This window comes from Mytilus californianus, unplaced genomic scaffold (assembly GCF_021869535.1).
Source record: "Mytilus californianus isolate M0D057914Y unplaced genomic scaffold, xbMytCali1.0.p SCAF_6, whole genome shotgun sequence".
NCBI lineage: Eukaryota > Metazoa > Mollusca > Bivalvia > Mytilida > Mytilidae > Mytilus > Mytilus californianus.
In genome coordinates, this window is record NW_026262712.1 from 50,959,164 (window position 1) to 50,975,281 (window position 16,118).

General features: G+C 31.2%; 1 protein-coding gene across 1 annotated transcript; it reads left to right on the plus strand.

Annotated features, from left to right (window-relative positions):
• The first annotated feature begins 1,067 nt into the window (after positions 1 to 1,067).
• Positions 1,068 to 15,085, plus strand: LOC127704422 (zinc finger and BTB domain-containing protein 18.3-like). Its single transcript, XM_052208457.1, has 5 exons — positions 1,068 to 1,121; positions 2,464 to 2,599; positions 6,760 to 7,895; positions 9,371 to 9,480; positions 10,939 to 15,085. The coding sequence occupies exons 2-5, from the start codon at positions 2,471 to 2,473 to the stop codon at positions 11,439 to 11,441; spliced, it is 1,878 nt and encodes a 625-aa protein (XP_052064417.1). The 5' UTR covers positions 1,068 to 1,121; positions 2,464 to 2,470; the 3' UTR covers positions 11,442 to 15,085.
• The last annotated feature ends 1,033 nt before the right edge of the window (positions 15,086 to 16,118 follow it).

Consider the following 16,118-nt stretch of genomic DNA (forward strand, 5'->3'; position numbering starts at 1 on the left):
TATTGCATGCATGTTTAGGACGAGAACAAATTAATGATACATAAAAGAGGTAAGTCCTGTAATAGGCGTTGTCCAGGACGAAGGGCGGGAATTTTGGAATGTAACTGGAAAATGAGGGTAAATTGGATAGGAACTGAAATGTTGCCCTGCAAAAAGTCACCAACCCCTCAAAGAGTTGTTGCAAAAGTTCTTAACGTGCAGGGAGCGTGGCACTCTTTCTCGCTACAAAATGCAAGTCATCAGTCAGATTTAACGGCGTACCCATTCTGAACGGATGTGGCTGCAAATTTCAACTTCCCATACAACCAAACCACGCCCCACTTTTGCAAGTGTTTGTCTGCCAGTCGGGAGAAGACCAGGAGTGACCATGCATATTTCTATTCTATTCTCCAGTGTGGTCTACTTATTCTTATTATCTTTAATATGCTTTCACTGAGCTGTCAACAAAAGCTAGACGTTTTTTTCATCATTTTTTCAACAACAACAAAAAAGATTTTCTCTTTTAAAACAAACAGAGATAAAATTATTTCATTGCAAACAGAAAAATGGTAATATTACCTTGGAAATTTTATTGGAAGACTGTCAATAATATATTATGTCACAGCTTGGGCTATGTTAGGTTATAGACATAGTTCCAGTAATTCAGACAGTAACATGTCGGTATTTTATTACTAGTTTAAAAAGAGCAAGTTTCATTTTTTCAAGTTACATTGTACCTGGGACTTTTATACTATAATTAGTATAGTAGTCCTAGATTGTACATCAAACGTTTCTCAGTATAGCCTGAAGTCCATTACTAGTCTAGTAATGGACTTCTGATATAACATAATAATAATAATAATAATAATAATATTTTATTCAATGCACTCACTTGGCACTTGAAAAATTAAAAAATTGATTCAATAATCAAGGATTTGTTTACAAATCCTTGCTCTCACTATAAAAATCTAAGTGAAAAAGATATTATTATGTTCAAACGTTTTCAGTATGGATTTTTTTTAATGACGCCAATACGGAATTTTTCAAGCTCAGCGAATCCGATTTGTGGTTTATTACAAAGACTTCCGGTTTAAGTTGTAAACAAAAGAAAGAATACAATATGTAAAAATTTTGGTCGAAAAGTAAGCAAATGCATCATCATTTTATGTTCTAAATAAGAAAAATGTATAAATATACTAATTTTGATTAGCATTATCGGTTTGTTCGAGCTGGCAGTTAGCCAATGATCTGAACTAACCGTGTATACTTGTACTACTAATACCAGAGAAAGGAACCTCTTGCCACTGCCAGCTTTTAGTGACCATCTCTAAAAACAATACCACAGACTTTCTCAATTACAGCCACTACGGCGTTAACACACAATAATAACTGATCAGTTAAAACAAAACATAAACTAAAACAATGTAAATACATTATTATGTCCTATTTGGTGATTGTCTTGCCTCTTGGTAAAATTTACATCTAAATGTTGAACTGTCAATTTTAACCAACAGGAGAGTTGTTGTTTCAATGTAGAGATTGAAAAAGTCGTATCATTTGACATTTTTCTGTGCACATGCCTAGGTTTTTACACAGGCGATTTAAGCAAATGTTATGTTTTATTTAGATTTCCACCTAAAAAAGTTGACCGTGCAGTTCTAGTTTGACTTCCTTACCCTGATAAAAATCTACCGTAAGTTGACATCATCCATATGTTGATGTTTTCATGCAGACGATGTTCTACTGATCCCAACACTGCATAGGTTTCTGACGTTTTCACATAAAGTTTATGTGTAAAAAGAAATCAGAAATGGTAAAAGAGACTATTCCGAACTAAAGTATACTCGATGACTCTAATATGTGCAAGTAACAGAAAATTTAGAAGTTACACAGAAAACTGTATAAAGCAAATAAAAAAAAAGTTAAATGAGAAAAGAATAAATAATACAAGAAAAAGGGGGTTACCATTTGCTTTTCATTCAATCCAGCTTCAGTGACAGAACCAGGGAAATAAACCCTGGTGGCACAGTTCATCCCTTGAAAATACCAGGAAAATGGAAGCACTTAATAGAGGAGCAAGAATGTGTTGAATCTCATAGGAACTAAAGAAAATGCCTCATATTCTGTAATTTCTGTTGCTGGTAAGGAGTTCAAAGCTCTCACTGTACTTTGGAAGAAGTGGTACTTAAAGCCATTGTTCTTTGTTAAATATTGTCCTTGCAGTTTGGTATGTGCTGTCATTGGTGTAAAGTTTTGTCACGTACATGGTCTAGAGTATAATTCTTGGAACCAGACTTGGTGAAAACATGGTATTTTCCTGATTGCTATTAAAAAAAAGAATTAAAAAGATAAGTCCCAACCTCTATATTTAAGCATGCATATTAATTTTTATGGCATAATGCAAATGTTTACAATGCAACAGTTTTTTTTTTTATGAATTGATAAGTTAAAAATTATTTTGATTGTTACTTGTTAATTTTTTAGATCAAAGATGATCACATATCAGAAGGTGTACACAGATCATGTACATTCCAGTACATTGATGAGCCAGTTTACACAGCTCTGGAGAAATCGTTTAATGTGTGATGCTGATCTTGTTGCTGGAAATACTGTTATAAAGGTATCAGGGAATTAAAGGAAATATTGAATATACATCATTGACACAGCATAATAACAAATACAAACAAGCTAAATCATCTGCATATAATTTTTTTCTTGATACATGTAAAAGCACTTCAGAGTGTCATTTGGGTAGTATTTTCAACAAATTAATATGTTTTTTATGCCCCCGCCGTAGCGTACGTCCGAAAGTTGGTTTCTATCTCTAACTTTAGATTGCCTCAACCAAATGTTATGAAACTTATACACAATGCTTATTACCACAAAATACAGATAAAATTTAAATTTTGGGGGTGTCACTTTTATTGTTCTAGAGTTATGCCCCTTTACAAATGGAAAAATTGCTGAATTTTTCGTTTCCGTTCTCTATCTTAAGTTTTCCTCAACCAAATGCTATGAAACTTATACACAATGCTTATTACCACAAAATACAAATCAAGTCAGAATTTTGGTGGTGACACTTTAACCATTCTAGAGTTATACCCCTTTACAAATGGAAAAATTGCTGAATTTTTTCGTTTCCTTTCTTACTTAAGTTAGCCTCAACCAAATGTTATGAAACTTATACACAATGCTTATTTCAACAAAATAAAGATCAAGTCTGAATTTTTGGTGGTGTCACTTTTACTGTTGTAGAGTTATGCCCCTTTACAAATGGAAAAAAATACTGAATTTTTTGTTTCCATTCTCTTACTTAAGTTTGCCTCAACCAAATGTTATGAAACTTATACACAATACCTATTACCACAAACTCAGATCAAGTAAAAATTTGGGTAGAGTCACTTTTACCATTCTTCAGTTATGTCCCTTAATAACTTTATATAATATGCAAGCAGGGGCATCATCTGTGTTTCTATGGACACATTCCCCATTTATTTTTTTAAGTTTTAAGCAACTGTTTATGAAAACTAGTTGCTTGTCAGGGATGATTCCACTATACAGTTTAGGCGGCGGCCCCAAAAAAATTGATGTGAATATAAATTCCCAATTCAGGAAAAATAAAATAATAATCGATATTTCTGGAAATGTTTCCGTCATCGATTTAGGCAACTATAATTTTTCATAGTTTGTCGTCAAAACGTTTTAAAATCCAGATAAGAATTTTATATTTTGTCAGGCTCTATTTCCGCAAAAGTCATAAGTTTGAGCGTTTTTGAAAATACATGTTGATGATAGATCATTCATGAAATTATTAATACAATGTCGACATTATGGAACTGCTTCAAAAGTTGTGAAGATGATCAATAAAAATATTAAAATACAATGGTTCAATGCTTTAATTTCCTGTTTCTTAGAGTGACACCAAAAGTTAAACTATGGCAACCTTCTACATATTAAACAGCAATCAAAAATCACAAATTTAAATATCTTATCAATTATAAAGTATATAAACTTTCGTAATTGCTTTTGTGAATTCGACAATTGGCCAGTTCAATTTGAAATCACTTTGAATCAAGGTAAATTTATAAAGATGATCTGTTGTTGAAAAAAAATACTCAAATGGATGATTTTTTCAGTGGTTTATGTTAGCTGATATATATATTATTGTAAAAGGCCTAGGTTACCATAGCTACATTGTAAGATGCAAGCCTACAAAAGTTGGTGTATCATATGCAATGATCTTTTAATGTAACAACTTCCCTGGTCTCAATCAAATAACTGTCAAGCTATCTGGTTATCACATATGATATGTACATTATATTCAGTAGCCCATCCAGAATTATTCAAAATGTTACAACTTCTTACATCAGTGCACAGATGAAGCTTAATATACGTTTTCCGTTTTTACAGGAAAATAATGTTATTTCATCTTAGATTTTATGCATAAAAAATTCCCAATTGGGATAAAAATTCCCAATTTGATGGTCAAGGGACCCATTTGAAAACAGCTGGAATCATCCCTGCTTATGTTCAAAAAAGTTTCTTGCTTTACTATTTGGTATGTTACTTTCTTTCTCATTCCAGTGTTTTTCCTACAGGGTTTAGTGGTCATATATAGCTCAAGCTAGTAGCAATTTGTAATTATTATATAGGAGTTTGTAACAATACAATATTAAATAAGTTAGCCAATAGAATATGTAGACATCCAAGTGAATATATTTTTCATACTTCCTGCTTTCTAGACTTGGTCGACTCACGATAACATGGACATGGTCATATCTGCACACAGTCACTATCTGACTATACATGTTGTACACATTTGCATCTGCTTCTCTTTCTCTTTGTGTATATCACAAGTCTTGAGGAATCCAATTGAAAAAATATCTTTGTTTGGTCTTTGAAAGTTGCCAGTGGAGAAATAATTATCCTCCTGAAAGTGGCAGTTTTATTGGAAATGGTTGATTAAATAAGTTGCTAAAAAGAAAATCACCAACTTGAATTTAAAATTGAGACAAAATATGTCAGATGATACTTTCCAGCATATTGGCAATTTTTATGCCCCCACCATTAAAGGGGGCATTAAGTTTTACCCTTGTCTGTCTGTACGTCTGTCCATAAGTCCCAAAATTGGTTTCTGTTCTCTAACTTTAGTTTGCCTTAACCAAATGTTATGAAACTTATACACAATGCTTATTACAACAAAGCACAGATCAAGTTTGAATTTTGATGGCGGCCTCACTTTTACTGTTCCAGAGTTATGCCCCTTTACAAATGGAAAAAATTGCTGAATTTTTCGTTTCCGTTCTCTAACTTAAGTTTGCCTCAACCAAATGTTATGAAACTTATACACAATGCTTATTACCACAAAACTCAGATCATGTACAAATTTGGGTAGCGTCACTTTTACCATTCTTGAGTTATGTCCCTTTATAACATTATATGCAAGCGGGGACATCATCTGTGTCCCATGGACCCATTCCCTATTTATTTTTTTATGCCCCCGCCGTAGCGGTGGGGGCATTAAGTTTTACCCTTGTCCGTCTGTACGTACGTACGTCCATACGTCCCAAAATTGGTTTCAGTTCTCTAACTTGAGTTTGCCTCAACCAAATGTTATGAAACTTATACACAATGCTTATTACAACAAAACACAGATCAAGTTTGAATTTTGATTGTGTCACTTTAACCGTTCTAGAGTTATACTCTTTATAAAGGGAAAAATTGCAAAATTTTTAGTTTCTGTTCTCTAACTTAAGTTTGCCTCAACAAATGTTATGAAACTTATACACAATGCTTATTCCTACAAAACACAGATCAAGTTTGAATTTTGGTGGCATCACTTTAACTGTTCTAGAGTTATGTCCCTTTATAAATGGAAAAATTGCAAAATGTTTAGTTTCCGTTCTCTAACTTAAGTTTGCCTCAACCAAATGTTATGAAACTTATACACAATGCTTATTACCACAAAACACAGATCAAGTTTGAATTTTGGTGGTGTCACTTTAAGTGTTCTAGAGTTATGGCCCATTATAAATGGAAAAATTGCAAAATTTTTATTTTCTTCTAAATGTCAAGTAATTTTAAAATTGGAGTTATCTTCCTTTGTCCATTATTATAGTTGAATCAACTACAATCAATGCTTTATACAATGCAATGTTTAATTTTGACTTCCAGTGATAAAACACAGATCAAGTTGAATTTGGGTAGTGTCATTTTAACCATAATTGAGTTATGCCCCTTTATAATTCGAAAGATTGCAAAAATTTTAGTTTCCATTCTGTAACTTAAGTTTGCCCCAACCAAACATTATGAAACCTATACACAATATTCATTACCACAAAACTAGGATCAAGTACAACTTTTTTGTTTCCGTTTTCTAACTTTAGTTTTCCTCAACCAAATGTTATGAAACTTATACACAATGCTTATTACTACATTATACAGATTAAGTAAGAAATTTGGTGGTGACACTTTAACCATTCTTGAGTTATGTCCCTTTATAAACATAAAAATTGCTGAATTTTTTAGTTTGTCTCAACCAAATGTTATAAAACTTACACACAACCGTTCTAGAGTTATGCATGTTTACAAATAGAAAAATTGCTGAATTTTTAGTTTCTGTTCTCTACTTTAGTTAGCCTCAACCAAATGTTATGAGACTTACACACAATGCTTATTACCACAAAACTCAGATCAAGTTCAAATTGGGGTAGTGTCACTTTTATTGTTCTTCAGTTATTTTGTATATAATTTATGATAACACCATTAAAAATTTTACAGGCTCACAGACTGGTTCTTGTAGCATCATGTGCTATCTTACAGTCACATGACAATGTAGCAACAGGAACTGTACTAGAGGTCACACTACCTAGCGACATTCCACCAAAATCAGTTTACATGTTTCTTGAATTTTTGTACCAGGGTCACATGATATTATCTGAAGAGAATGTTGAGTCCATTGAGAAAATTGCCAGACTTTTACATGCTGGAGATGTTTTAAAGTGTTGCTATGATTTTGCCAAAACAATAAAGTCAGAAACTAACAGACAACAAGAAAAATTTAGTTTTCATGAATTAGTGAGTGTAAATCATATTAGATCAACAAGTTTCATTAAATCTGTTTCCACGGATACATCTCAAGATGTCACCAGAGATGATCAGCATTCAGGTCAAAGGTCATCAAAAATGGAAACTGCTTTGTCTCAACATTCTGAACATTCATCACAAATGAAAACAGCATCGTCTGTCTCTTTTTCTTCTTCGCCATCAGCTGTTCAAAAACATAGATTAAATTTAAGTGACCATCAAACTTCAAATTCTTCAAGAACAAAAACAAATTCATCAACTTTATTAGATTTTTCTGACAGCAGAGACAATTCTGCCTCACACAGCATTATTGATTTGTCTGATGAATCTCGTCTTAATTCACAGACGGTCACTTCTAACCAGTCACAAGTGTCTTCTCATCGTAGAAACAGTGATCAGACAAGATCTTATTCAAATGAACAACATGCAGGATCCAATGTAAGTTCAAAGAGACGACATAGTGATCAGAGTAGTTCAACAGACACAACTCCTCCTGCTAATAATCAAATGGTGTCTTGGGCAAGGTCACATGATCAGTATTGCCGATCGCTGTCAGATGAAAGTCTCAACCAAAACAACCTACCAAACGTTTCATTGGGAAGTTACCCAGCTCCATTTGGCTTTGCAATGCCAGTTATTCCCTCAACATTATGGAGTGATAAAGCTATGTTGCAGCATTTTACATCACAACAAAATATCAGAAGTTCGTCCAGTAATAGCATTAGTTCATCAACTAGTTCTAAAGCTAGTGCCAATCATCAAGGGACCAGAGTTAGTGATTTTCCAGATCTTCCAATATGTATAGAGCAAGATGATTCAGATGACAATAGGTATGCACAAAACATAAGAAGTCTGTTCTCAATATAATGGATTATTACATTGGTAGCATTGAATTACATTGATTTCCCAGTCAAATAAAAACCGATAATTTCACATGTGAAATAAACGTGGTTATTTCACTCTCTGACGTCATACAACAATAGGCGTTGTCAAGACGTCGATAACGTCGGACCAAAACAAATTGTGAATGCGTAGAAAAAAGATATAGTTCCTTACATTTTCTACATTAATTTCATTAAAAAAAGCCATTTGCCAAAGTAATAAAAAGAATAACTAATCAAAGAATTCAAATAGAGAAAAATATTCAACTCGTGACCAAACAACACTGATAATTAACTCATGCGCTACGTGCATTCGTGAATTAATGTGTTGTTCGGTCACTCGTTGAATATTTTTCTCTATTTGAAGTCTTCGGTTAGTTATTCTATAAATAAATCAGGGATATGGTATATTACCACATGTGAGATTTATCTTATTAAAACACAAGGCTTTCCAAACATTTTTTATATTAAAAATTAAACTTAAAAAATTATATAGTCTGCATAATGCAATATAGAAAATCTTTTTTTATCTGATATTTGTCCAGATATTGTTTTGATTTTCTAGAAACCTCAAAGATTTCTTTTTCCTCATGTTTTTGACAACATATGACATAATTTTATGCAGTTATAATGGCATAATAAGATAACAGACAACAATTTGATGTCTGAATTGAATTACAGTCATTGAATCAAAACATGTGATGTGTTTTGGTTATAAAAGTACAGAATTGTAAAAAAACCCAGATTTTATTACTTCATATTGTTTGATACAACATTTCTCTGCTGATCATTTTGAATGTTGAAAACTGAACTAGTAATAATTAAAATGAAGTTCTACATCTGTTTTTGAATAACAGTACAGTTTTCCATACCCAAATATGGTTTTGATATTCTGCATATTATGAAGGTGTTTTACTCACCCTTAAGCCTGTAAACTAAACTGATATTATGAAGGTGGTTTACTCACTCTTTAGGCTGTAAACTAAACTGATAGATTTCTTTAATACTTTTCCAACATGTAGTTTGTTTTATGGTGCTTACATCTATAATAAAAACTCTGTGTTATTGATATAAAAATTTGGAGATGTGGAACTATCCACCAGTAGAGACCAAAGGATGAGGATGTAAACACCCATAGGTCACTGTATAGCCTTCAACAATGAGCAAACCTATGTTCTAAAGTAAGCTTTATAATCTAGAAAGAAGTGACTTCTTGCAAGAAAATATGTTAGAATTCATGATTTATGTTGAAAAGTCAGAAATGAAATGTTATCAAGTAAATAAAATTGCATGTGACTAAAGCTAATCAAAGACTAAAGGCTAAAAATGTGGATGGGTGTTATGCAGGTGATTTTATTACAAAAGGTTTGCAAAAAATACATATATGAGTATATTTTACAATTGCATCAAATTTATATTTACAGGTTGGTTCTGGATGTAAGTGAAATAGATTTGTCTATGATTAAGACAGAAAGTATAGAGGAACCATTGGATCTTCATGTGAAGGGGACCTTTCAGTCAGAGGAAATTAACAGTATGTTTAAGATGATCAAGAAATGTTTAAAGTTTTATGATATGCTGGCAATCAGAAACCAAAAATTGATAAATGGCAGACAACTCCATGAATGAAAAAAAAATATTAAACATACATGTACCTGCCAATTTTTCAAAATCTCCATCAGGTATTTGTAGCAAAAGAGGACCCAGTACATATTAATATGTACCAAGGACAATACTAACCTATAATCATTTGAATATTTCAAAAAGATTTGTGAAGCAGAAACACCTTACTCTACCTGAGCACCCAAGATCATTCCTGTTTTAGCTGGGCTTTCTGTGTAACATTATGTGATACATTGTTTTTGATTTACAGACTCGAACCATCCTTCCCGATTTATATTAGGAATTTCCCCATCAGAATCATTAATTTTTTATGACTTACATTTGCTTTGATTAAGAAAATCTGATAAATTACAAAACACGTTTTTTACTTACCCTGTAAGGCAACATTGATGAAAGTTTTTTCATATGATGATTGTTTCTACCAAGAAAACAAAGGAAATCTTGATTCTCATCCCACCTTATTTCATCTAAGATTACCAGATCTAAATATAGATATAATTTTAGAGTAAAACAAGTTAAACTTTCTCATCTCTTTAAATCCAGCTAATGGGAGACCACTCTGTAATCTTTGAATTTATTTAGAATCATATATTTACATTGCTAATTATGTTAACAATTTCAGTAAGTGAGTATATATAATATTTAAAGAAAATTTATTATGTATACCCCAATCTGTATCTGAACAGAGTAACGGTTTATTTAAAAATCAAAGTTATGAATTCAGAATTCACAAACTGTTTAGTTCAAAGTAAAACATTAGTTTTAAGATAAGCAGTGAACAACAATCATATATCTTGGAGAAAGCATGCATCTATGGAATTATAACATTCTCTCATCAGAAGTAGGCTATTTCACTCTTGTACATGTCATGCTTCAGTGACTTCAAAAATTATGTTTTATTTCAGAGTTCAGTTTTCTGATAAATGTTTCATTGAAATTCACATCAAAGTTTCCAATACATTTTTACCTGCATGTTATTTGGGTAGATCAAATGATTAATGTCAATATAAACCCGCATTAGATACAGTTATTATTAGTTTTGAATTAAATTTAATCTTACATTGAGTACAATTTTACTTATTATTAGATTTTAGGCTTGAAAGACAATTTGGAAAAGGCCAGGTTTCTTTTGCAGTCATTTACTAAATCTATAATTCATCTTTATTCACACACAGTTAGACATAACATGATTAATAATGAGTATTGGTTGTAGACATAAGGTTTTTTTGGCAAATAGATATCTAGCAGTTTGATTTTAAAAGGATCATTAAAATATGCTTAGTGGAAAATTTGCTTCATGCATAGTTGTTTCTTCTTTAAGTAGGCAATTCTTCACATGTTAATTCTTATTTTAATTTATAATTATCAGGGAGGCCTATTGTATCCGAGTCTAATATGGCAAACACAGATGTCAGCAGCAAACCAGTTCAGGAGAAATCTTCAGAGAACCAAGCAAGACAATACCCTGGTACCATCCCATACAGTTCTGCCTATCAACCGACTGTAAATAATGATTATTCAAAACAGTGGTCGGCACAGCTACAGTCAGCCGTAGTGAAAAAGAGGCCAATGAGCATGTCATCAAATGTACGAAAAATCATTCAGGACCTCAATTTAAATAGGCGAGCGCTGGCAAGTCCTGCTTCACTTAATTCTCTAGCTGTTGGAAATCACAAACCAATTAGAATGCCTGGAAAGAATAACTATAAAGTCTGTTCTTTATGTTATAGAAACAAAATCAGAACAAAGTCTGGGTATTATGTATACAGTTATTACAAATGTTCTGTTTGTGATGTCCCATTGTGTATTGGTAGACGAAAATGTTTCTTAGAATATCATAAGGAGGCAGAAGTAAATAAAGAAAAAGACTAAAATCAGAACAGATCTTTATAAAAATGTATGAATTCTTTTACTAAAATATGAGATCTTGTTACTTTTTCATTGGTTCATTTGTAAAAAAAACATCTCATATCATCAAATCAAAATAATTTTTGACATCCAGGCAGCTTTTTAAATTTTTTTTCTCAAATATTTGGTACAGATGTTATTGTCTCATTACTACTTTCTGGTGCAGTACTTTCTTTTCTGTAGAGAATTTCTAAGTAGTACTAACGTAATATAGTCATTGGAATGGTTTGTTCTGCATTATTTTGTATTTAGGCAGTAAGGTTGTGAAGATTCAGTATAAATTTATTGTTCATAAGTATTCAGTATCAAAGTCATATTAATCATGTTCTTTTAATTACATATTAGTAGGGATGTCAACGAGTACTCGAGTATTTGAGTACTGATCGGTAGTACCAAGTATCGAATACCAAAATGATACTCAACTATTCGGGTTCCTGTTAGAATATTGCCATCTTCTTTATATAAAATTGATCTTCTTGAGTACTTCTTTTGGAAAATTAAATAGGCATCACTGATTAATCATACTTAGTATAGTAAATAAAATACATTTTGTTTCCAATGCATGTGTTAAATTAGTATTTAAAATGCCTCCGAAAATACGTGGGCTATACCTAGGCTAACACATTAAACTAAACATTGTCTTAGCCATTCCGTCACATAGGTACCATCAGAGCAAATAGTTTTGTCTGCAAGACTGTTAGTTACAAAGTTGTAAAATCGACTGTCCCTAATAATAGTTATGTTTCCAAATAAAATAAATTTCCTTGCATCCTCTGGTGACCCTCAGTGAATAGTTAAACTTCTTATCCTTACGCCTTTGTAAACATTAAATGTGTTTTCTTAACGATTACAAAATACTATTGTTTGATATGGATTTTCCTTGTTATAATTTTTAAATGGGTGTTCAATATTGATTAGATTATTATTTTTTACTTAATTAGTACTTTAAGGTAATGAGCTATTAATTATGGTGTGCAATTCCTTGTCCCAGATACTTATGTAGATGGTTTTTTCGTCTGTTGAACAACAAACCACAGAAAGTAAAATACATATTTTTGTGTTTCCGTGTTGTAGATATATTACCGAGCGAATACTTGAGTATCGCTCAATAAAACCAACGAGTACTTGATTATTAATTGTTCAACGAGTTGACATCCCTACATATTAGACAATTTTTGTCTTATTTGTTTTCAGTTCATTATTGGTTGAAATAAGACTTAGGCATCAAATTTTGTTAGTCACAAGTGTTTATAGTTTTGATTTTACTTAATGCGCAGGACTACATGATAAAAAATCTCTATTTAGTGTAACGTTCACAAATATATACGTCTTAGGTATGTTTAGTCATAATCCAAAAGAAAAATAAAGTAGTTTTTAGGGGGGAGGGTGAGGGGGTTGTGTTCTTTCATTAAACATGCTATAAGTTCTATGTATAAATGCTTTTTGGTTGTTATTACTGTAAACTTGGAAATTATTGCAATGTTTTAAACTGATGTGAAACAGGATGAACAGTTTGTAAAATGTACTTTTATTTTTTTTAAACAATTTTCTACTACAACAGTTAATATTAAATTATCATCTTTGTTTTAAACAGCTGAATTATAATTCCAGTTACAAATATATGATACCCATAGAGTTGAAATAATCTACATTTTGCAATGGGCGGTTTTTTTACCAATGTCACATCATGTTTCTTTGTAGAAATAAGGATTATGAATCTCATTCATTATTTTAATTCCCAGAACATGAAAGTTTTTTTTTCTCAATTGACTTTTTAATGTACACAAAAGTGCTATGATATCCGATGATACATTTTTTCATAACATTGTAAAACATGAGGTACAGAAATGTTTCACACAATCAGCCATCACATCTTCACATTTTTCTTCAGCTTAATCATCAATTCAGTATTACCGGTAGGAAAAATTATTTATGACAAATGTTCTGAAAATTCTGTAGCAGATTATTTTAGGCATGGAATGTCAAAAAGAACCTTCAACTCTATACTCTATTCTAAAAAAAATTTATGATTAGAATTGATCATAATTTATACTCACAAGATTTTTTAAGGGTAAAATTTTAATTATTTTTATGAAAATTTGACATTTGTATATCTTTGTACAGATATACATGTATATATTGTGTACTTAAGTATATAAGGCAGCATTATATATTGTTAATATTGTTGTAGGTACTTTTTGAGTCTGTATTTAATTTTTTGACAAGATCATACAACTATTTCTTCAACAGTGTTATTTTTTTCTTTTTGACTGAGACTTTATACAAATAATAAGACAAGTTTAAACAAATTATTTGTTAGTATTTATATACACATTTTTAGTTTGAACTCATATCAGTGATAGAAAAATGGATAAGAGTTAAATGCATAATTTCAGTTTTAGTTACAATATACATGCAACATTTTTCACTGAAAAATCACTTATGATGGTGATATTTCACTGCAAATGCTGGTGATTGCTAGTTAGTTTACTGTGATGTATCTGGGGCTTTTCACAAAAGATCTTAAAACACAAATTGATCCTAAGTTATACTGAAATTTTCATGACTTACAAATACATGTATTTTTTTTCATGTAAGATTTTTTTTGTGAAATGAGTTGCTTCTCTGTATATTCAATGCATATTATATGTTTACCAGAATTTTATGCCCCACCTAGGGGCATTATGTTTTTCGCTCTGTGCGTCTGTTCGTACGTCTGTTCTTCCGTCCGTCCGTCTGTCCCGCTTCAGGTTAAAGTTTTTGGTCAAGTTTTGATCCCATTTCACAGTCCACTGAACATAGAAAATGATAGTGCGATTGGGGCATCCGTGTACTATGGACACATTCTTGTTTTCACTCTCAATCTAATTGCTTCACTGTCAGTCAGCGAGCTGAAGTTTATAATATGCTATCAGAGGATAATATGATTGATTTTCTCAATTACTGTAAATTCAGAAATTACTGCGATATTTTTATAAATGCGAATAATGCGACTCTCTGAGTATGCAAAAATAAGAACTCACAATCTGATAACTGAAACATAGATCTGTATTTCAGATTTTTTCAAAATAGCAATAATTAAACTCGCATTTTTGTCCATTCTTTAAAATTAATAAAAATCACAATAATAAATGCATGCAATAATTTCTGAAATAATACAGTATTTAATTTTCAACACAAAACAGCACTTTCTGCCATCTGTTGTTTTAACTTGTGATAATTTTGATATTGATACATACCTAAAAAAAACCTAAACATAATTGAAACAAACAGTATTCCATTATTTGTACCTATTTATTTTATTTTTTGTTGTTTAATAAGATGTGTAAATAAGTGTGAAATGGAGTATTACAGAGGTTATGTGCAAATAAAAATTATCAGATTAGGTAAATGCCTTATCTGAATTTACATATCTACAGTTAACTTTGTTGCAATGATGGCATACAAGAGTGAGAAATTACCAGACATTTATCAAGGATTTTAGGAAAGAGAGGATGCAGTCCTTAGAAATTTGAATAGCTCTGCTTGTGAGAACATTTTTGATCTGTTTTGTTTTATGCCAAAGAAAATCATATTTTTTCATTTCTTTTTTTTGGGGGGGGGGGGGGGGGGGGAGGGGGCACATGCTGGTTACACGAGTGTCCCCGTCTAAATTGCCACTGATTTCCTTAATAATGTCATATTTACTAACCTGTTTGATGATTTACAATTAATTTGTTGACAATAAACAATAAAATTTTGTTTTTTAAATATACCTGTTTGCTCTATTTTTGAGTATTTTGTTTGATTTGAACAAAAAATTTGATTGTCTAAAATGTCATTTTACTTTGATAAAGATTATTTTCTATGAGTCATTTTGCATTTATTTGGTTTTTATGAGATGATTTTGTATTTTTTTTTAAATTATGTATTTAAAAGCACTACAAAACTATTAAAACAAGACAATAGTTCCTATGGTGTAATGATAAATATTTTTATTGTACCTTTATATATTAACAGAATTTTTTTGGATTTTAACATCCCAAAGATAATTATTTAGATAATTTATATTAATAACAGAATACTGGTACTGTAAATTTAGACATTCATGCAATGTATTGAATTTTAATTCCAATGTACAATGAAATGTTGCAATTGTTAAAACTCTAACTTTAATTTAGATATTCTTCTACATAATGTTCAAACAAATTCATTAATTAATCATGAACTTCATTTTTCCAAGCGTCACAATGATAAATGCCAAATTAAGTTGCCATATCACAGAAGGTATTTTTAAACTAGCAAAATAATTCTGGTCGACTATGCCAGATTACTTTACCTGCGTTAACTGATGAATTATTCCGAATTTAGATTTGTACTTATTATTTTTTTGTATCATATCTTTTTAATTTACATGTAAAACATGTTTGTTGGTTGTTGTAGTTAATAAAAATACAGAAATAAAAAATCTACCTTATTCTTTTTATGTCACTTGGCCAAAGTGAGAGAGTGAACTAGTGGCATCACTTTGTGTTCATGTTCTGCTTGCACAAATATACAAAAACTTATCCCTGGAAATCACTTTCCTTAGTGAAAAAAGTTTGACCATCCTTTGGTCAATGTATGATTGAAAGAAGATGTTGGTCCTAATATGCCAATGAG

Coding starts and splice junctions, on each gene's coding strand:
- LOC127704422 (XM_052208457.1), top strand. CDS start 2,471: ATGATCACATATCAGAAGGTGTACACAGATCATGTACATTCCAGTACA. Junction 2,600..6,759: donor CTGGAAATACTGTTATAAAG/GTATCAGGGAAT, acceptor AAAATTTTACAG/GCTCACAGACTGGTTCTTGT. Junction 9,481..10,938: donor TCAGTCAGAGGAAATTAACA/GTATGTTTAAGA, acceptor TATAATTATCAG/GGAGGCCTATTGTATCCGAG.